General features: G+C 37.7%; 1 protein-coding gene across 5 annotated transcripts in view; it reads right to left on the reverse strand.

Annotated features, from left to right (window-relative positions):
- The window catches only part of wdr7 (WD repeat domain 7), a 686,509-nt gene that overhangs the window by 240,360 nt on the left and 429,209 nt on the right, over positions 1-16,940 (reverse strand). For all 5 annotated transcript variants that reach the window (XM_043675775.2, XM_043675690.2, XM_043675605.2 and 2 more), the window contains one exon: positions 5,413-5,599. In XM_043675775.2, coding sequence (XP_043531710.1) covers positions 5,413-5,599 — 187 coding nt within the window. The remainder of the gene's footprint in view (positions 1-5,412; positions 5,600-16,940) is intronic.

Here is a 16,940-nt window from a genome sequence, read left to right on the forward strand (position 1 = left end):
TCCTACCAAAATGCATGACTTCACATTTTCCTATGTTAAACTCTATCAAATTTTTATTCACTACAAAAGTTTTTTAAAAAGCAGATGAAAGCTACTAAGCTCTTCAGTGGAATATATCAATACATTTATCCATCACCCTGGTGACAGGCATTTTCTTTCATCCTTGTACTACCTCATCATTACTGCTGTATAACACTCTCACATTTTTACACACCATGTCTGACAAATGCATGACGCACCAGTCAGAATAGCAGATGGGTTACTGATTTTCATGCCTGCTTGCTTTTCGTAATTTTGAAGACTGGTTGATGACATTGTATTGCTGATCCAATGCATCATGCCCTATTTTTATGTGGTTACAAAATCCAGCCTGTGAGATAGATTAGATTTCAAAGTAATAAGTTATTCAATAGCATTTATACAAAATTACAAATTATATATTTTTTCAATTCTGTATGCTACTGGTCTTCATCTAGCCAGTGAGGCACTTAGTTTTAAATAAATCAAATCAGTTTTGTCAGGTTTGCTTCCAATGATATCTGATTGCAAATACATAGGGCATTGGAGAGAATACATCTATAAAATTCTAACAAATCTAGACAGGTTAAATGCAGGAAAGGTGTTCCTGATGACCAGAGAATCCAGGACCAGGGGTCACAGTTTTGGGTATGGAGTAGGCTGTTTGGGTTTGAGATGAGGAGAGGTGTCTTCACCCAGAGACTGGTGAGCCTGTGGAATTCTCTGCCACAGAAAGCAGCTGAGGCCAAAACATTGAATGTTTTCAATGAGTTACATATAGTTCTTAGGGCAAAAGGGATCAACAGCGTGAACAGAGTACTGAGTTGGATGGTTAGCCATTGTCATACTGAATGGCAGAGCAGACTCGAAGAGCACCTACTTTGTATGTTCTTCTATTTATATTAGTGATAGAAATTTGAGAATTTTGATCCAGAGAAAAACTTTGCTTTCCAGCATTTTTGCTGCTTGAAGTACAGTGAAATGAAATTTCTGCAGTTATGTGAGACAAAAGCAAATGAGATGCAATAAAGGCCTGCATTCCATTTCACCCGCCAATCAATTGCAGAACCTACACGCTAGTTTTTGTGATTTATGTATGCAGATGAGCAAGCCCCACTGTGTCACAGATTTCTGTGGTGTCACACAAATTTGAGTGATATACTCATTTACTATTACTTAAGACAATACTTAATCTGCCAGATTTTACCAACTCACATAATATATCTAAGTTGCATTGCAGAGTCATTGTGTTCTCTTCACAACTTGTTTGACTACCTATCTTAGTGTCATCAGTAAACTGTGACAGCCTACATTTGGTCCCTTTAGCCAAGTCATTAATATAGTTTCACAGCTGGGTTTTCAGTAGGATATTTTGCCATTGTAAATACCTTTTATCATTGTTTTAAGAAAAGAATCAGACTGAATTACAGTTGCTTGGCATATTAAATCATCAGAAAATGTTGCATTTTCCAATTCTGTGTTTTAAAAAGGACAATTGGCAAAAAAATTGTTTTCCTTTAATAAGTCCTTTTTTGAGCAAATCCTGTAGTAGCAGTGATGTTATAAAGTTAATGATAGCGTTCATTTTAAATGAGTAGTAAACACGTCCAGTATAAATGTGGAGTTAAAGTGCAATCTGATTTCAGAATGAAGTGGCTCTTACTGCAACTCGCTTTGATCTCTTGGGTCTTACGATAAAAAGTTTGCAGAAGAGGAAGATACTGATACTTTGCACACCAACAGTAGCATTATACTTTAACTTCACCCAAGTATGTGGAGAAATAATCATATGAATGAGAATTATCTGGATCTGAACCCTTTAGCCTCTGAACTTTGGTTTAAAACAATCTAAGAATGACATTTTCTGTTATTTCATGATAACATTATTGAGTTGGATAATAAATAAAAATACAAGCCCAAATTACTGTGCTTTCAAATTAAAAGTGTTTTAGCATAAAATACAAGGCTGATATGCCAACCCAGTGATGTGCAGTGACTGCACTAAGAGAGGTGTCATCTCTTGAGGCTCTTTCTTCCCTTTCAGGTGGGAGCAAAGAATCCAGGACATGACTTCAGAGAAGAGTAGGAGAGTTGTCCTGTCCAATATTTATCCCTCAATCAATATGACAAAGCCAGATTATATGATCATTAACACATTGATGACCATTGGAGTCTGCATGCAAATTGGCTGCTACTTTTTCCACTTCAAGACAGTGACTACACTTCAAAAATGCTTCATTGACTGTAAAATGCTTTAGGGCATCTGTGATCATGAAAGATATTATATAAATGCAACTCTTTATTTCCTTTCAGTAATTTTAATATCCAGGAGCTTTTGTTGCTGTCAACATTAATCTTGCATACATATTGCTACAAAAACATGTTACCAACAGTTTACAATCATAGAAAAAATTTGTATTAAAATTTAGGTGATTACTGCAGAGTGTTAAATGACACGCTTCACATTCTTTTAAAAACACACTAAAAGATAGAAACATATTTTAAAATACCTCATATTTGAATCACTAGCTCAGCAGGCTAATTATTATCATTTGACAGAAGTAGAAATATTAATTTCTGACATTTCCTCTCTGCCCAGCAGCAAGCCAAAGAAATTTACTGACAAAATCTAATTTCCCACCAGCAACCACATCTCATCTCTAACTCTGGCTGTGGTAAGCGCAATGTGCTGCCTTGCATTAGCCCCTTTCTAATAAACAATGAAAGATTACACTTTCAGTGTAACTATATTAGAAGGGGTCACAGCAAGTCAGAATCATTTATGTAGTATATCCACATTGAGTGATGTAATCACTCAGCATTTCAAAGCTCACATCCTCCCTCATGTTCCTGACTAAATGATGATTACCAGTGAATAGCATTTGCACTTCAGTTCCTGCAATAGCAGAATGGTAATATCATACAGGGATTTTACAAATTTATAATATTACTACCCAGATAAAACGACCAGTTTACGCAAAATTCTCCTGGACATACACCATTGCATGTGCTTTCAAGAGATAAAAATAAATAATTTTCTTAAAAAACGCTACTGGCAAAACAATGCTTCCATTCATCACCAAATATGCTTTTGTTTTCTAATCTTGGAGATTCAATGTCTAAAAATGATCATTCACTAATTATATCAGGTCAAACCTATTTATAGGCAGTCATAGTACTGACTTACTTACAACTCCACATTAAAATGTCAATGTAAAATTAGAGATACTAAAAATGTGTTTTGTAATTGTAATAAATTGTAGAAAATACTTTTCTCCTAAATGGTTTAACTTATATATTATAACATCACATGCTGACATTTTAAAGACATTACCACTTTAAAAATACAAATGTCAACTTTAAAGCAATTTCATTATCTTCAATATTTAAAACACAAGTTTAAAATTTTTAACATAACACTGACTTTTCTCCCTAAAATATCTCAAACTTTAATGCGGTTAACAAGAGAGTTATATTTGAAGAATGGTTGAATTTGACATTGTGAATCTGGTAAATTAACTTCAGTTTATGTTCTCATTAACCTAGGATGTTATATTTAATACCTTGAGTTTTTTTTTCTTAAAAAGGTCAAAAAGAAGCTAAAACTAAAAACTAAAATGCAATGGTACTGCATGTTAGATGATATCAAAGGAAGTTTAACTTAAAAAGCATTTTATTAAAATTAAGGTACACAGTGCAACATGTTAACTCATTCAAAACTCATCTTCTTCAATAGAAATAGAATCAGGTCCATGGTATTGAATGTGTGAATGTAGTTCTATAGAAAGATAGGAAGTTAAATGCCAGAAAACAAGAATGCCGAATGCAACCTTCCCTCATCTGATGGGACATTGTCAGTGATGTACCTCAGGTGAGAACAACAAATTATCGGGTGTGACAAAACCTAAGAAAAGATCACTGGAAGTCAAAGATTAAAAAGTGTGGGGATTAAAAAGCGGCAGACACCATTCACAGGATAAAAATGTGAATTGGTACATTTTAGGAGAAACTGAGAAGCAAGTGTATTGAACAAAGAACAAAGAAAATTTACAGCCCAGGAACAGGCCCTTCGGCCCTCCAAGCCTGAGCCGATCCAAATCTACTGTCTAAACCTGTCAGTCAATTCCTAAGCATCTATATCCCTCTGCTCTCCACCAACTCATGCATCTGTCCAGACACATCTTAAATGAATTTACCGTGCCTGCCTCTACCACCTCTGCTGGCAACGCGTTCCAAACGCCCACCACCCTCTGTGTGAAGTACTTCCCCATGTATCCCCCTTAAACTTTCTACCTCTCACCTTGAAAGCATGACCACTCATTATTGAATTCTTCACCCTGGGAAAAAGCTTGTCTCTATCCACCCTGTCTATAGACTTCATGATTTTGTAAACCTCAATCAGGTCCCCCCTCAATCTACTTTTTACTAGTGAAAATAAACCTAATCTACTCAACCTCTCTTCATAGCTAGCACCTTCCATACCAGGCAACATCCTCATAAACCTTCTCTGCACCGTCTCCAAAGCGTCTACATCCTTTTGGTAATGTGGCGACCAGAACTACACACAGTATTCTAAATGTGGCCAAACCAATGTCTTGTACAATTTTAACATGACTTGCCAGCTCTTGTACTCAATACCCCATCCAATGAAGGCAAGCATACTATATGCTTCCTTGACCACTCTATCCACCTGTGCAGCAACCTTCAGGGTACAAAGGACCTGCACTCCCAGATCTCTCTGCCCATCAACTTTTCTCAGGGCTCTTCCATTCATTGTATAATTCGCTCTAGAATTAGACTTGCTGAAATGCATCACCTCACATTTGTCTGGATTGAAAGCCGTCTGCCACTTTTCCGCCCAACTCTCCAGTTTATCTATATCCTCCTGTATTCTCTGACAGTCCCTTATGCTTTCTGCTACTCCACCAATCTTTGATTGCTCTGAATAGAGCCTGCTTTTTCTATTCCTTAAAGTGAAAGAAGGGAAAGGCTTGAGTTATAGATACAGAGAACCTTATATCAACAATTACCTTTATAAAGCATTTCACTGTTAAAAAAATGCAAAGGCTGTTTACACAAGATTTTAGTCTATTCTAACATTTCCTTTAATGTCAACCTGTATCCAATTATGTCTCTGTAAAGTGATTTGAGCCATTGTTTATAACAGAGGCGCGACAGAAATGTAGGTATTTGTTATTAATACTATCAAATAAAAGAGAAACCACACAAGTAATTTACTGCCCCTCTTATGCAGCTTTCAATCGGAATTATTTGAACCCTGGGTGGGACAGGATATCAGAGAAATTATTTTTAGCAATTGCAGAAAAAGCCTTTGCAATCAGTTCATCCTTTTCAAAGTGGTTCAGCTTTATGTTCTTTCAATTACGTACTTACTTTGAAAGAAGCTTTTCAGCATCAGCACAGAGTTCTAGAAGTCCCATCAGCACAGCTGAAACATCCATGTAAGGTTCCCACACAGTAAAACCACGACCAATCAAATCAATGGCAGTTCTGCGGATGGTACTGTGTGCTGGAAGCTTAGGGCTAGAAGGCTGCAGCAAGAGGAATGTCAAAGCCTTGCCTGGGAGACAAAAGTGAAAAATAATTACAGCGAAAAGCTGTTAAATACTTTGTTTTAATAATTACTGCATATATAAGATAAAGATATACTCCAAAAATTGATAATTTACAAATGTGCAAACTTCAGTCAAGACAGAATTCTTTCAAGTAGACTATTGCAGCTATTTGACAAATTGACTCAGTATTGTACAGCCAAAATGGGCAAGGAATTAGCATGCATGTAACATATCCATCTTTTCTTTCCTCTATCAGTAATAGTAATGCCACTCAAGTATTTGTTACAAAATCATAAACATCTGTTAGCTATGATATATCCTTCTGCTTGTCATCCCTTTCTTCACAGCAATTATTCTTTCTGTCTGTGATCCATGGATTTAGAACAAAAGAAAACCAATAGAAAAACACTATGAACCAGGGAACTGTGCATCACCAATGCTCATCAAAGTGGGAAAATTGGACACAAGTCTTTTTTGTTGCTGTTAGTAGTGTCATCCTTGGCTTTCAACTGTGGAAAGTGGACAACCAATCATGCTTATTCTTTGAATTCTGTTTTACTGGGGTTCATTGATGGCACACTTTGTTACTTATTTTGCCTTGATATAAAGGGCATTTCTGGAGCACAACAACTTTACTTGCATTGAGACCAAGGCAACAATGTGATCTGAAGTTGAATAGGCCTGGTTGAACCCAAATTCAGTATTGATGGACAGATTATTGGTAAGTACTTGCTATTTTTGCACCACTGTCAATGATTGTTAATGATCAATATTCATGTTTCATTCTCTACATTAATCCTCTGAACCAAAGTGATATTGATGGTAATCACAACAGTAATTCATATTTGCACATTAGACCTAGTATGAGAAACAAAACAAACATTAGATCTAAAAGATGTCGGAAATCTGTAATAAAACAGGAAGCACTGGAGAAAATCAGCACGTCTGGCAGCATCTGTGGAGAGAAAACAGAAACTTGCCCACTTCTGAAGGGTCAGTGGACTTGAAATATTAACTGTTTTTCCCTCTAAAGATAGTGCCAGAATTTCTGAGTTTCTCCAGCACTTCCTGTCTTTCTTTCATATCTAAAGTTGGGTGGGGTCGTGCACTTGTAAATGGCATATGACAATTAATATTGAAAGGTATACTATTCTACACATAGAAGAATGCATACAGTACGCAGAGCACACTGACTGAACTGGATTAAACAACTTGAAAGCTATAGTGCATCAGCATCTAAAAGTTTGGGATTCATGCTAAAGTGTAGTATACAGACTAATTAAGAAATGGATTGTACTGCTGGCATGCCCAATATAAAACAACAAAGCACTCTATTGTCTTCACATAAGATGCTGGTTAAGCTTTGTTCAGCTTTAGACTTGTCAGACGGTAGTGAACACACAGGCTTCGAAAATATTCAGTGAAGAGCCATTAATATTTAAAAGTCCCCAGTTATCGTGATAAGCTTACAGAGCTTATTTTAATATCACTCGTGGCACTTAAAATATTGAACTGAAAAATGTGTTGCTGGAAAAGCGCAGCAGGTCAGGCAGCATCAAAGGAGCAGGAGAATCGACGTTTCGGGCATAAGCCTTTGATGCTGCCTGACCTGCTGCGCTTTTCCAGCAACACATTTTTCAGATTTGATCTCCAGCATCTGCAGTCCTCACTTTCTCCGCACTTAAAATATTGAAAAGGCAGACTGTATGAGTGGATAGATTACTATCCATACTCAGTGGCTCAGTGATTAGCATTGCTGCCTCACAGTGCTAGACACCCGGGTCCAGCTCCCCCCTCAGGCAACTGTCTGTGTGGAGTTTGCACATTCTCCCGGTGTGGGTTTCCTCCGGGTGCTTCGGTTTTCTCCCACAATCCAAAGATGTGCAGATCAGGTGAATTGGCCATGCTAACTTGCCCGTAGTGTTAGGTGCATTAGTTAGGGGTGAACGTAGGGGAATGAGTCTGGGTGAATTGCTTTTCGGAGGGTTGGTGTGGACTTGTTGAGCTGATGGGCCTGTTTCCACACTGTAGGGAATCTAATCTAATCAAAAATGATGTGTTTCTTCTATCAAAAAAGCTAAGTGTGGAAACTATTCAAAAAAGAACTGAACGATTTCCAGGGCTGCTGTCATTTGGTAAGGAGGGAGGTGATCTGTTGTCATAAGCCTCTTAAGAACTTATTTTCAATTGCCTTCTTGGTGATCAAAAAGGAATTTCCCACAATTGATTTTCCCTTCGAACTTGCCCACATTTTTGCTCTTATCTGTTGCTTCCGCTTTTCCCAGGTGGCATGGATGTTGGAGAATGGTAGCACTGGGGTCATGACACTTATTTTGCACCTCAATTATACAGCACAGGATCAACATGCAGACAGTCTTGCCTGCCATTTTTTGCACGTGTGCAATTTTAGGAATTCTTTAAAAACCATCTTCTGTATTTTCATATAAAATAAGAGCAGCTGAGAAAGTGCAATTTATTGGCAATAACTTTGAAAAATATTTTAGATAAATGCTATTGCACTCTCCGGATTATATAGTTAAGTTTTGCTAAAATATTTAGGAAGCAACCTTTGACAAAATAAGGAAAATGAGGATGATAAAGCTTAGATAATTTTAGTCCAATTTGTAACATACACATCTTGCAAGAGATGGAAAACTATGCTTTTTGACAAGATTAATTGATACACTATTTCAGCCTGTCATCTGTATTTACAGTTTGTATAAATTTTTTGCATACACTTTACGAAGGTAGAGTATTTGTAGCAAAACTTTTAAAAACTTATTTTAATCCATATTTTTAAATAGAAGTGAAATTAATTTTAGCAGGCATTTGTAGCTCAAATCACAGAAAAAGTATGGTTTATGGCATTTGAGCACGACCTATTTCATTAAACCAACTTGGAAGGATTTCAGAACACAACATTAAAAAATGGGCTCCAAATACTGTTTGCTGCCATAAAAATCAGGCACACGGTATGATGTGACCTTATTATCAGGCATCCAAATAGAAAGGAAGAGTATCTTTGGGTTATAAGCTACAAACTCTGAGTGTAGGTAGCTTTCTGCAGTGGTCAGCAAAGTGCATGGAGGGGAAGGGTCTCAGGAGAGTATCGCAGCAGCTTATGCTGGCATTTATCGGAAACCTCTTGGCTATTGCTTACAGATAAGGATAGCATGAATTATAGCCTAAGCCCACAGCATCAATCTGTACTGTATAATTATATAGTCACATAATGATAAGTGTGGAAAAGGCCACAACTAACCACAATTTTTGCCAAATAAGGACATGAAAAATGTAAAAGTTTAATTTTTAAAATTGATTCTGCAAAAACATTTTGCATAATAGGGCTATTTTTAAAAACAAGTTAACATCGTTCCTCTGTCATTGGCATCTAAAGCACAAATACAAAATCCAAGAATGTCAGTTTTGATAGGAAGCAACCAAACAAAGCAATTTTCTTTTCCTATAGAGAAAGAACATTTGTGCAGCACAGATATTCATCTTGACCTAGACGAGCAAGCTAATTAAATAAAAATGGAAACAAAATAAGAAGACGGCGATGTATCAACAAATATAGATTCACATTAGTAGCTCAAGTTTCAATATTAGAATGGAACGTAGAAACACAGGATTGCCTAGATATGTTTCATAAATCAAAATGTGTTTAAATATTAACATTCTAAAGATATCATTAGGAAAAAAACACCAAAGTTTCAAAATTAACATTCAAGCTTCTGGAGTGAGATTTTATTTGATCAGTTGAGAAAAAAGTTAATTGTATAACTGGAAACGTAGCTTACAGAAATTTCGAGCAACTGAATTACATGTGGCAAAATCAAATATCAAAATATTTCCTTTCTGCAGTGGCAAGGTAATAACATAGACATCATGCCACATCATTGGTTACTTAAGCCTTCTGCTTTAACATTGTTTTATTTCTTCATAGACCATTAATTATTTGTTTTAATTGTAACTAACAGTTTATCCCTTCTTTGTCCCAGCATGGAAAACCTTTAAATGGATTTCCTTAGAAAGGCAAAACCATGTCGTCAGAACATTACTCTTAATTAGTAACATTTCTCTGTTAAATAATGCTGTAGATTATGTTAAGGACAAGCAGAAGTTATCTGAAAGAAGTAAATGGATACTCTCACTAACATGGGAGAAATAACTAAGATCAACGAATTGATGTGTATTTCAGATTCATTGTGAATTCCCCAGTGTCTGTGCCTTTTAAGGAACTGCACTATTTTAAACTACTAAAATGTAAACCAAATGGACTTGTGAAATTTTTTTTAAAAACTCTAAGTATTACCTTGAATTTCACCATGATTCACTTGGGGCAATCCCACCATTCCTGAGTTGTCACAAAATGTGAAAAATTGATTACACTACTGAATTTTACATAACTGTTTAATTCAGGTTAAAAGACTATGCACTTGGATAAAAGCAAAATACTGAAGATGCTGGAAACCTGAAACAAATACAGAGAATGTTGGAGAATCTCAGCAGGTCTGGTAGCATCTGTATAGAGAAAGAGAGTTAACGTTTCAAGTCTATTTCTCTCTACAGCTGCAGCCAGACCTGTTGAAATTCTTAGTGTTAGTAAAATAATGCCATTTACAAGTTCACTGATGATACCACCATAGTTGGTTGAATCTCAGATGGCGATGAAACAGACCACATACGGGAGGTGGAAGATCTGGAAAAATGGTGCCCTGAGAATAACCTAACTCTCAATGCTGGCAAAACCAAGGAACGCATTATTGACTTTTGGCGGGATGTTACTCATGCCCCCCTACACATTTACAGAACAGACGTGGAATGATTGGAGAGTGTCAAGCTCCTGGGTTTAGTCATCCACAACAAGCTTTCTTGGACTCTTCGAGGTGTATCGAGGTGTACAAAATAATGAGTGGAATAGATAGAGTCAATAGCCAGAGACTTTTCCCCAAGGCAGGATTGACTGGTACGAGGAGTCATAGTTTGAAGATATTAGGAGGCAAGTATAAAGGAGATGTCAGAGGTAGGTTCTTTACGCAGAGAGTTGTGAATGCATGGAATGCGTTGCCAGCTGTGGTGGTGGAAGCAAAGTCATTAGGGACATTTAAGCGACTGCTGGAATGCACATGGATAGCAGTGAGTTGAGGGGTGCATAGTTTAAGTTACTATATTTTACATTAGGATTAAACCTCGGCACAACATCATGGGCCAAAGGGCCTGTTCTGTGCTGTACTTTTCTATATTCACATGAACGCACTGGTTACAAAGGCCCAACAATGTCTCTTCTTCCTCAGGCAGCTGAGGAAATTTGGCATCTCAGTGAATACCCTTGCAAACTTTTATAGGTGTGCCATCGTGAACATTCTGTCTGAATGTATCACTACCTGGTAAGGCAACTGTATCATTCAAGATCGGAGATGGATACAGAGAGTGGTGAACTCAGCTGGACAATCACAAAGGCCAACCTCCCATCTATAGAATCCATCTAACCAGGCCTGCTGTCAAGGAAAGGCTGCCAGCATTGTCAAAGATCTATCCCACCCTGACAATGTTTTTTTACAACCTCTACCATCGAGGAAAAGGTACAGAAGCCTGAACACATGCACCTGACGGTTTTGTAAAAATTTCTACCCTACGGTTGAGAATACTAAATGGACTCTCAAACTCTTAACATTCGCCCGTACCTGTGTTTTAGTTTTTGCTGCTGTTTACCTATTATTTACTTATCTATGCTATTTAACTATGTGATCTGCCTCTATTGCTTGCAAGACAAAGCTTTTCACTGTGTCTCGGTACAATTGAATTGAATTGAATTCAATTCAATAATGTGCACACTAGGTTTGTTTCATTATCAAGAAATTAACTACAGCAATTAAGCTTTTTTGTTTAACCAATGGCAAAAATAGGTAAATTGGATTATTAATAGATAACTTTATAACTTAAGCTCTACCCCTTTCTTAACCGTGCAGCTCACCACGATCTTCTCAAGTGCAACTAGAGACAGGCAATAAATGCTGGCCTAATCAGTGATGCCCATATCCCATGAATGAACAAAAAAATCCTCATAAATCTCATTTACATAGACATAGGCGTATTGAGAGTCAAGACAAGACAAAGATACGGATTTCTACAACCAATCTGGATCACAGCCATTAATGAGTTGTTTTCTTTCAACTAATTCAGATTCTTTGCTCATGACATGAAGTTGTGGATATATCAATGTTTAGCATTTCATCGATTGATTGAGGATTTGCCTTTCAGTGCCTCTGAAAGTAATCATGTTTTCCTTCCATAGTGCATTTATTGACAGAACAATGTATAGGGAAAGGTGAGGGAGAGTACCTACCTACTAAGAATTTTGTTTTACTTGTCTATACAAAAGACAGAGAGGGAGAGATGAATCCTTTCTCTTCGTATCGATAAATGTTTATGCTGTATTGTCCACACCCAAGACTATAGCGACCTGCCCAAGAACCAATCAAGCGGTTGTTATCCTGAATGAACCCATAATAACTGGTCCCAATTGAAAGACAATCTTTGAACAAAACTGCCCTGAGTACACAGGTGGTACCACTCAATCTGGAATGTTACCTCACCATTGGAATAAGCCAATAGTTGTAGATACAACTCATTTTGTGTTCTAGTAACTTGTTTTTAAAGTTTCTTACACAGTTTCCTTGATTTAAAACAGTATCATTTCCCATTTTTAGCTCATAGTCCAAAACAAAGATTTTTTTTTGGTATTTGTAAATAACTAGAAATTATAATTTGTATTCAACAATAGATACTGAAATAAATTCAAAAGACATTTCAAAAATAGTTCAAATAACAAAAAACAAGTTTAACTTTACCAATTCCAATGTAGTCACTTACTGGTAAACATAAGAAACAGGACACTGACATAAGGAGGAGGCCATCCGGCCTTTCGAGCCTGATCCACCACTCAATAAGATCATGGGTGATCTTTTCTTGGACTCAGCTCCACTTACCCGCATTTTCACCATATCCCTTAATTCCTTTATTTTTCAAAAAAGTAGCTACTTTAGCTTTGAAAGCGATTACTAAAGTAGGCGTCAACTGCTTCCCTGGGGAAGAAATTCCATAGTATAACAACCCTAACCTTGAAGCCATTCCCTTTTGTCTAAATCTCACCGACCAGTGGAAACATCCTATCTATTTCTATTTTATTGATTCCCTTTATAATTTCATATGTTTCTGTAAAATACCCCCTCATTCTTCTGAATTCCAATGATTATAATCCCACTCTACTCAGCCTCTCCACATAAACCAACCCTCAACTCCAGAATCAACCTAGTGAACCTTCTCTGCACCCCCTCCAGTGCCAGTAAGGAAACCAAATCTGCACACAGTACTCGAGATGTGGCCTCATCAGCACCTTGTACAGCTGTAACATTACCTCCCTGACACAGATAATAAATTTTGAGAGTTAAGCAGTTTGAAGCATTTCTTGAAAGCAAGGCTTTCCATTCTTCCTTGCCTCCAGCAAAGATTCTAATGAATACTGACTGCCAGGCACTCTGCAATCATTTACATTTCTCAATGTAGAAATATCTTCACTGATGGATTAACAATTAGAACGTAATCAATGCAAACTTACCGAGAAGTGATCTAATTTCCTTAGTCGGCATATATTAAGTCATTGTGGTGAACATGCAGTGAAAGAGGGATGTGCTGAGAGGATTAAATGAAGAAGAGAGCAAAACATAAACACCAAAATGGACTATTTGAGCGAAATGGCTTGGTTCTGGATTGTTAACCATATGCAATTTTCTACAGCTGCTCACAGGAGTAAATTCATTTCTCAACTGGGCTAACACAGGCCAGGAAACATAATAAGGTTTGTATGGAAAGCCAGTCAAAATTCTAAGTTATACAATGCCACAGAAGAAAGCAAAGCAGGGCAGCCATATTTTCTTCATTGCTAGGTAATCTGAGGTGCTGTACGTGGTTAGCTTAGTGTAAAAGTACAGAAACTTAAAAAGCACAAGTTCATGATGTAGAAATAAAGCATAGGCAACAAACGCAATTTTCCCCTGGCTTTTCCTTCGAGTACATTAATGAAGTGGTCATTTTACCAGAGTAGTAGTCCAGGACTAAATATACAAATGATAAAAATGATCAAAATACAAATGAGTAGCACTGCAGTTTCAGAATTTCCATTTAGCTTAAAACTCCCCCCACCTTGTCTCAGCCGAATCCCTCCAGCCTGGCACCGCCTTCCTGACCTGCAGTCTTCTTCTTGACCTCTCCGCCTCCATCCTACTCCGACCTATCACCCTCACCTTGACCTCTTTCCACCTATCACATTTCCAACGCCCCTCCTCCAAGTCCCTCCTCCCTACCTTTTATCTTCTCCTGCTGAACACTCTCTGCTCATTCCTGAAGAAGGGCCTGTGCCTGAAACGTCGAATCTCCTGTTCCCTGGATGCTGCCTGACCTGCTGTGCTGTTCCAGCAATAAAGTTTCAACTTTGATCTCCAACATCTGCAGACCTCACTTTCTCCTCGAAATGAAGATCTGGCATCAGTAAAAGTGACCAAGCAGCAGGCAGATTGTTAGAAACTCCAACTGTTTCACTAATATCCCTTAGGACAGGAAATCTGCTTTCCTTTTCCAGGCTAGTCTATACTAAACCGTACTGCAATATACTTAGCATAACTGCGAAGTACTAAGGGATGTTTCACCATATTAAAGGCAGGATGCAAATGCAAGTAACTGCATTAAGAATATTACAAGTTGCTTCCAAGTCTATAAATTTATTCTTTTTGCATTACACATCATGATCCATTTTCACTGGTTGCAGTAGAATTCCAACTGGTAGCTGCAGCATTCTGGGCTAAAAAGAAAACAAAATTGCTTCCACAATGCTGGAATCAACAAAGTATGAACAAAATGTCATTTAAAATGGAAAGTGAAATAAAAGGCATCTTCATGCAATGCACCACTAAAACATTTGATGCAGATTTCACCCTTAATTCTGCAATCTCAAAACCTGGCTGAGAAAGCAACAATAAAAATAGTTTTCCAAGACCATTACACAATTTCCTTGAATAAAACTGAGAAACTCACAAACATTTTCTCATTTTGGATATTTACTGCAGAGGACATTTTGTAACAGATTGAATGTAATCCTGTACAAAGAGACACCTGCAGAATATTCACTCTTATTGACAGTGCCAAATAACATAAAACAAATACAAACTTCTCTCAAATTATGAACCATGAATAGCCTTCCAATCTGAAGGCTGAAAATATCAGATAAGCAGTTATTTGTGAGGTGACAATAGATGAAAACAAATTGGCTTTTGTTTAATGGAGACTTCAATACCGAAATCCATAAGAGCAGAAAAGCTCCTCTACTTCTGTGAGTGAATACTTGCATGACACTATTGCAGAGAATAAAGTATATCGCTGTTAATAAGATGCTGGATGAGAACTACACATTCCACAAATGTCAAGGAATATATCAAAATGATTGGCATTCTCTTGAAACTGTTTGTCTCTTCAAAACACTGCATCTTAACTATTTACGCGGCAATCATGAGCTGAAACCTTCTTCTGCAGAGCAGCTTCCACCCTCCCACCAATCCTTTGACATAAATGGGTCATTACTTCAGAGACTCACTGCCACATACAAAGCAGTTGGGAAGAAGATTGAGATTCAAGAATCAGAAATGCTTCTCACCTACAGTTGTGGGTCTCGGTGTTCAGGGATCTCTGAAATCAATGGGGTGGGGTGCTTCACTGAGAGAAGTTCCTCCTGGAGGAGTTGGGGTTGGGTTGGAACTCTGCAATCTGCTGAAAAGTGGTCTCCACAGTTACAGCAGTGGTTTTCAAGTGGTGTTGCATGGAAACAGTCTAGGTGTGCTGTGAAACTTTGTACAAAATTAATGAAAATCAACATAAAACAAATTGTTGCACTTTAAACGATATTGCTGATACATGGTATGGAGGGCCTGCCTTATGAGAACAGATTGAGTAGGTTGAGCCTGTGCATGTTGCAATATAGAAGAGTCAGAGGTGCCCTTCTTGAAACATGCAAGATTCTTTGAGGACTTGACAGGGTAAATGTGGAAAGGTTTTTTTCCTCCCTTTGTGGGAACCAGAGGGCTTAATCTCAGAATAAGAGGTTGCCCATTTAAGGGAGAGATGAGGAGGAATTTCTCCTCTCAAAGGGAGTGAATGCACGGAAGTCTTTGCTGCAGAGGGCTGTAGAGACTTGGCCATTAAGTATATTCAAGGCTGTGATTGATTTTTAATCAGTGAGGGAATCAAGGGTTATGGGGAAAGCAAGAAAGTTGAGATGAGGATTATCAAATCAGCCATGATCTCATTAAATGACAGAGTAAACCTGATAGACTAAATGACCTGACACCTACTCCTATGTCTTATAAACTGTATAGCCAAAACTACTAGTCAAAACTTGTGAAAATTAATCAAATTAAAAATGAAATATCACTCTACAGGTGGTCAAAGGGCAAAATTAAATCTATTTTACTTCCCCTGATCCAAGAAGAAATGGGATGGAAATGTGTTGCTGGAAAAGCGAAACAGGTCAGGCAGCATCTAGGGAACAGGAGAATCGACGTTTCGGGCATTAGCCCTTCTTCAGGAAGGACTAATGCCCGAAACGTCGATTCTCCTGTTCCCTAGATACTGCCTGACCTGCTGTGCTTTTCCAGCAACACATTTCCATCTCTGATCTCCAGCATCTGAAGACCTCACTTTCTCCCCAAGAAGAAATGGGTAAGCTTGTTGTCAAAAGAGGCGATTTCTCTCTGAAAATTCAGTCATCGACGGAATATCAGAATCCAAATATGATAAAGCAAGAACTGATCAGTACAATGTGATCTACCTGACCTTTGGATTTTCAGGGCCAGGAGATTTGTAGCTTGTGCCGTACCTTAATGTCTCATGTAGAGAGAAGTTGGCAAATGCTGCAAAGATATCAAGTTAAAATACCATTTGGAGACAAAACATCAATTCAGCTGAAAAACATGGGTTGGCATGAAATTGTATGTGTCTTTAAACCTTGCATGTCACTGAAAAGTTTGGGAACCAGCAAGTCAGAAGATGTCTTAGCAGTCGGTTGGGATGGGGTTGTATGGGTGGGAGAATAGGAGAGGTTCTCTGCATTTGAGGGTAATGCTCCTAAAGTCTGGAGTCAGCAATGAATGCTCAGAAATTAATTATCGGGAGTTGAAGAAAAAAGTGGACTGAGTGTTAACCAGGAGGGAGTACTTGAACCATGATTCTCTGCAGCATCGGAACCAGCACTAAAATGGGCTGAGAGAAGCACTGAATAAATTAGAAAAACCAAGG

This window comes from Chiloscyllium plagiosum, unplaced genomic scaffold, assembly GCF_037043375.1.
Source record: "Chiloscyllium plagiosum isolate Xiang-an unplaced genomic scaffold, Cpla_swu_hap1 HiC_scaffold_1, whole genome shotgun sequence".
Taxonomy (NCBI): domain Eukaryota; kingdom Metazoa; phylum Chordata; class Chondrichthyes; order Orectolobiformes; family Hemiscylliidae; genus Chiloscyllium; species Chiloscyllium plagiosum.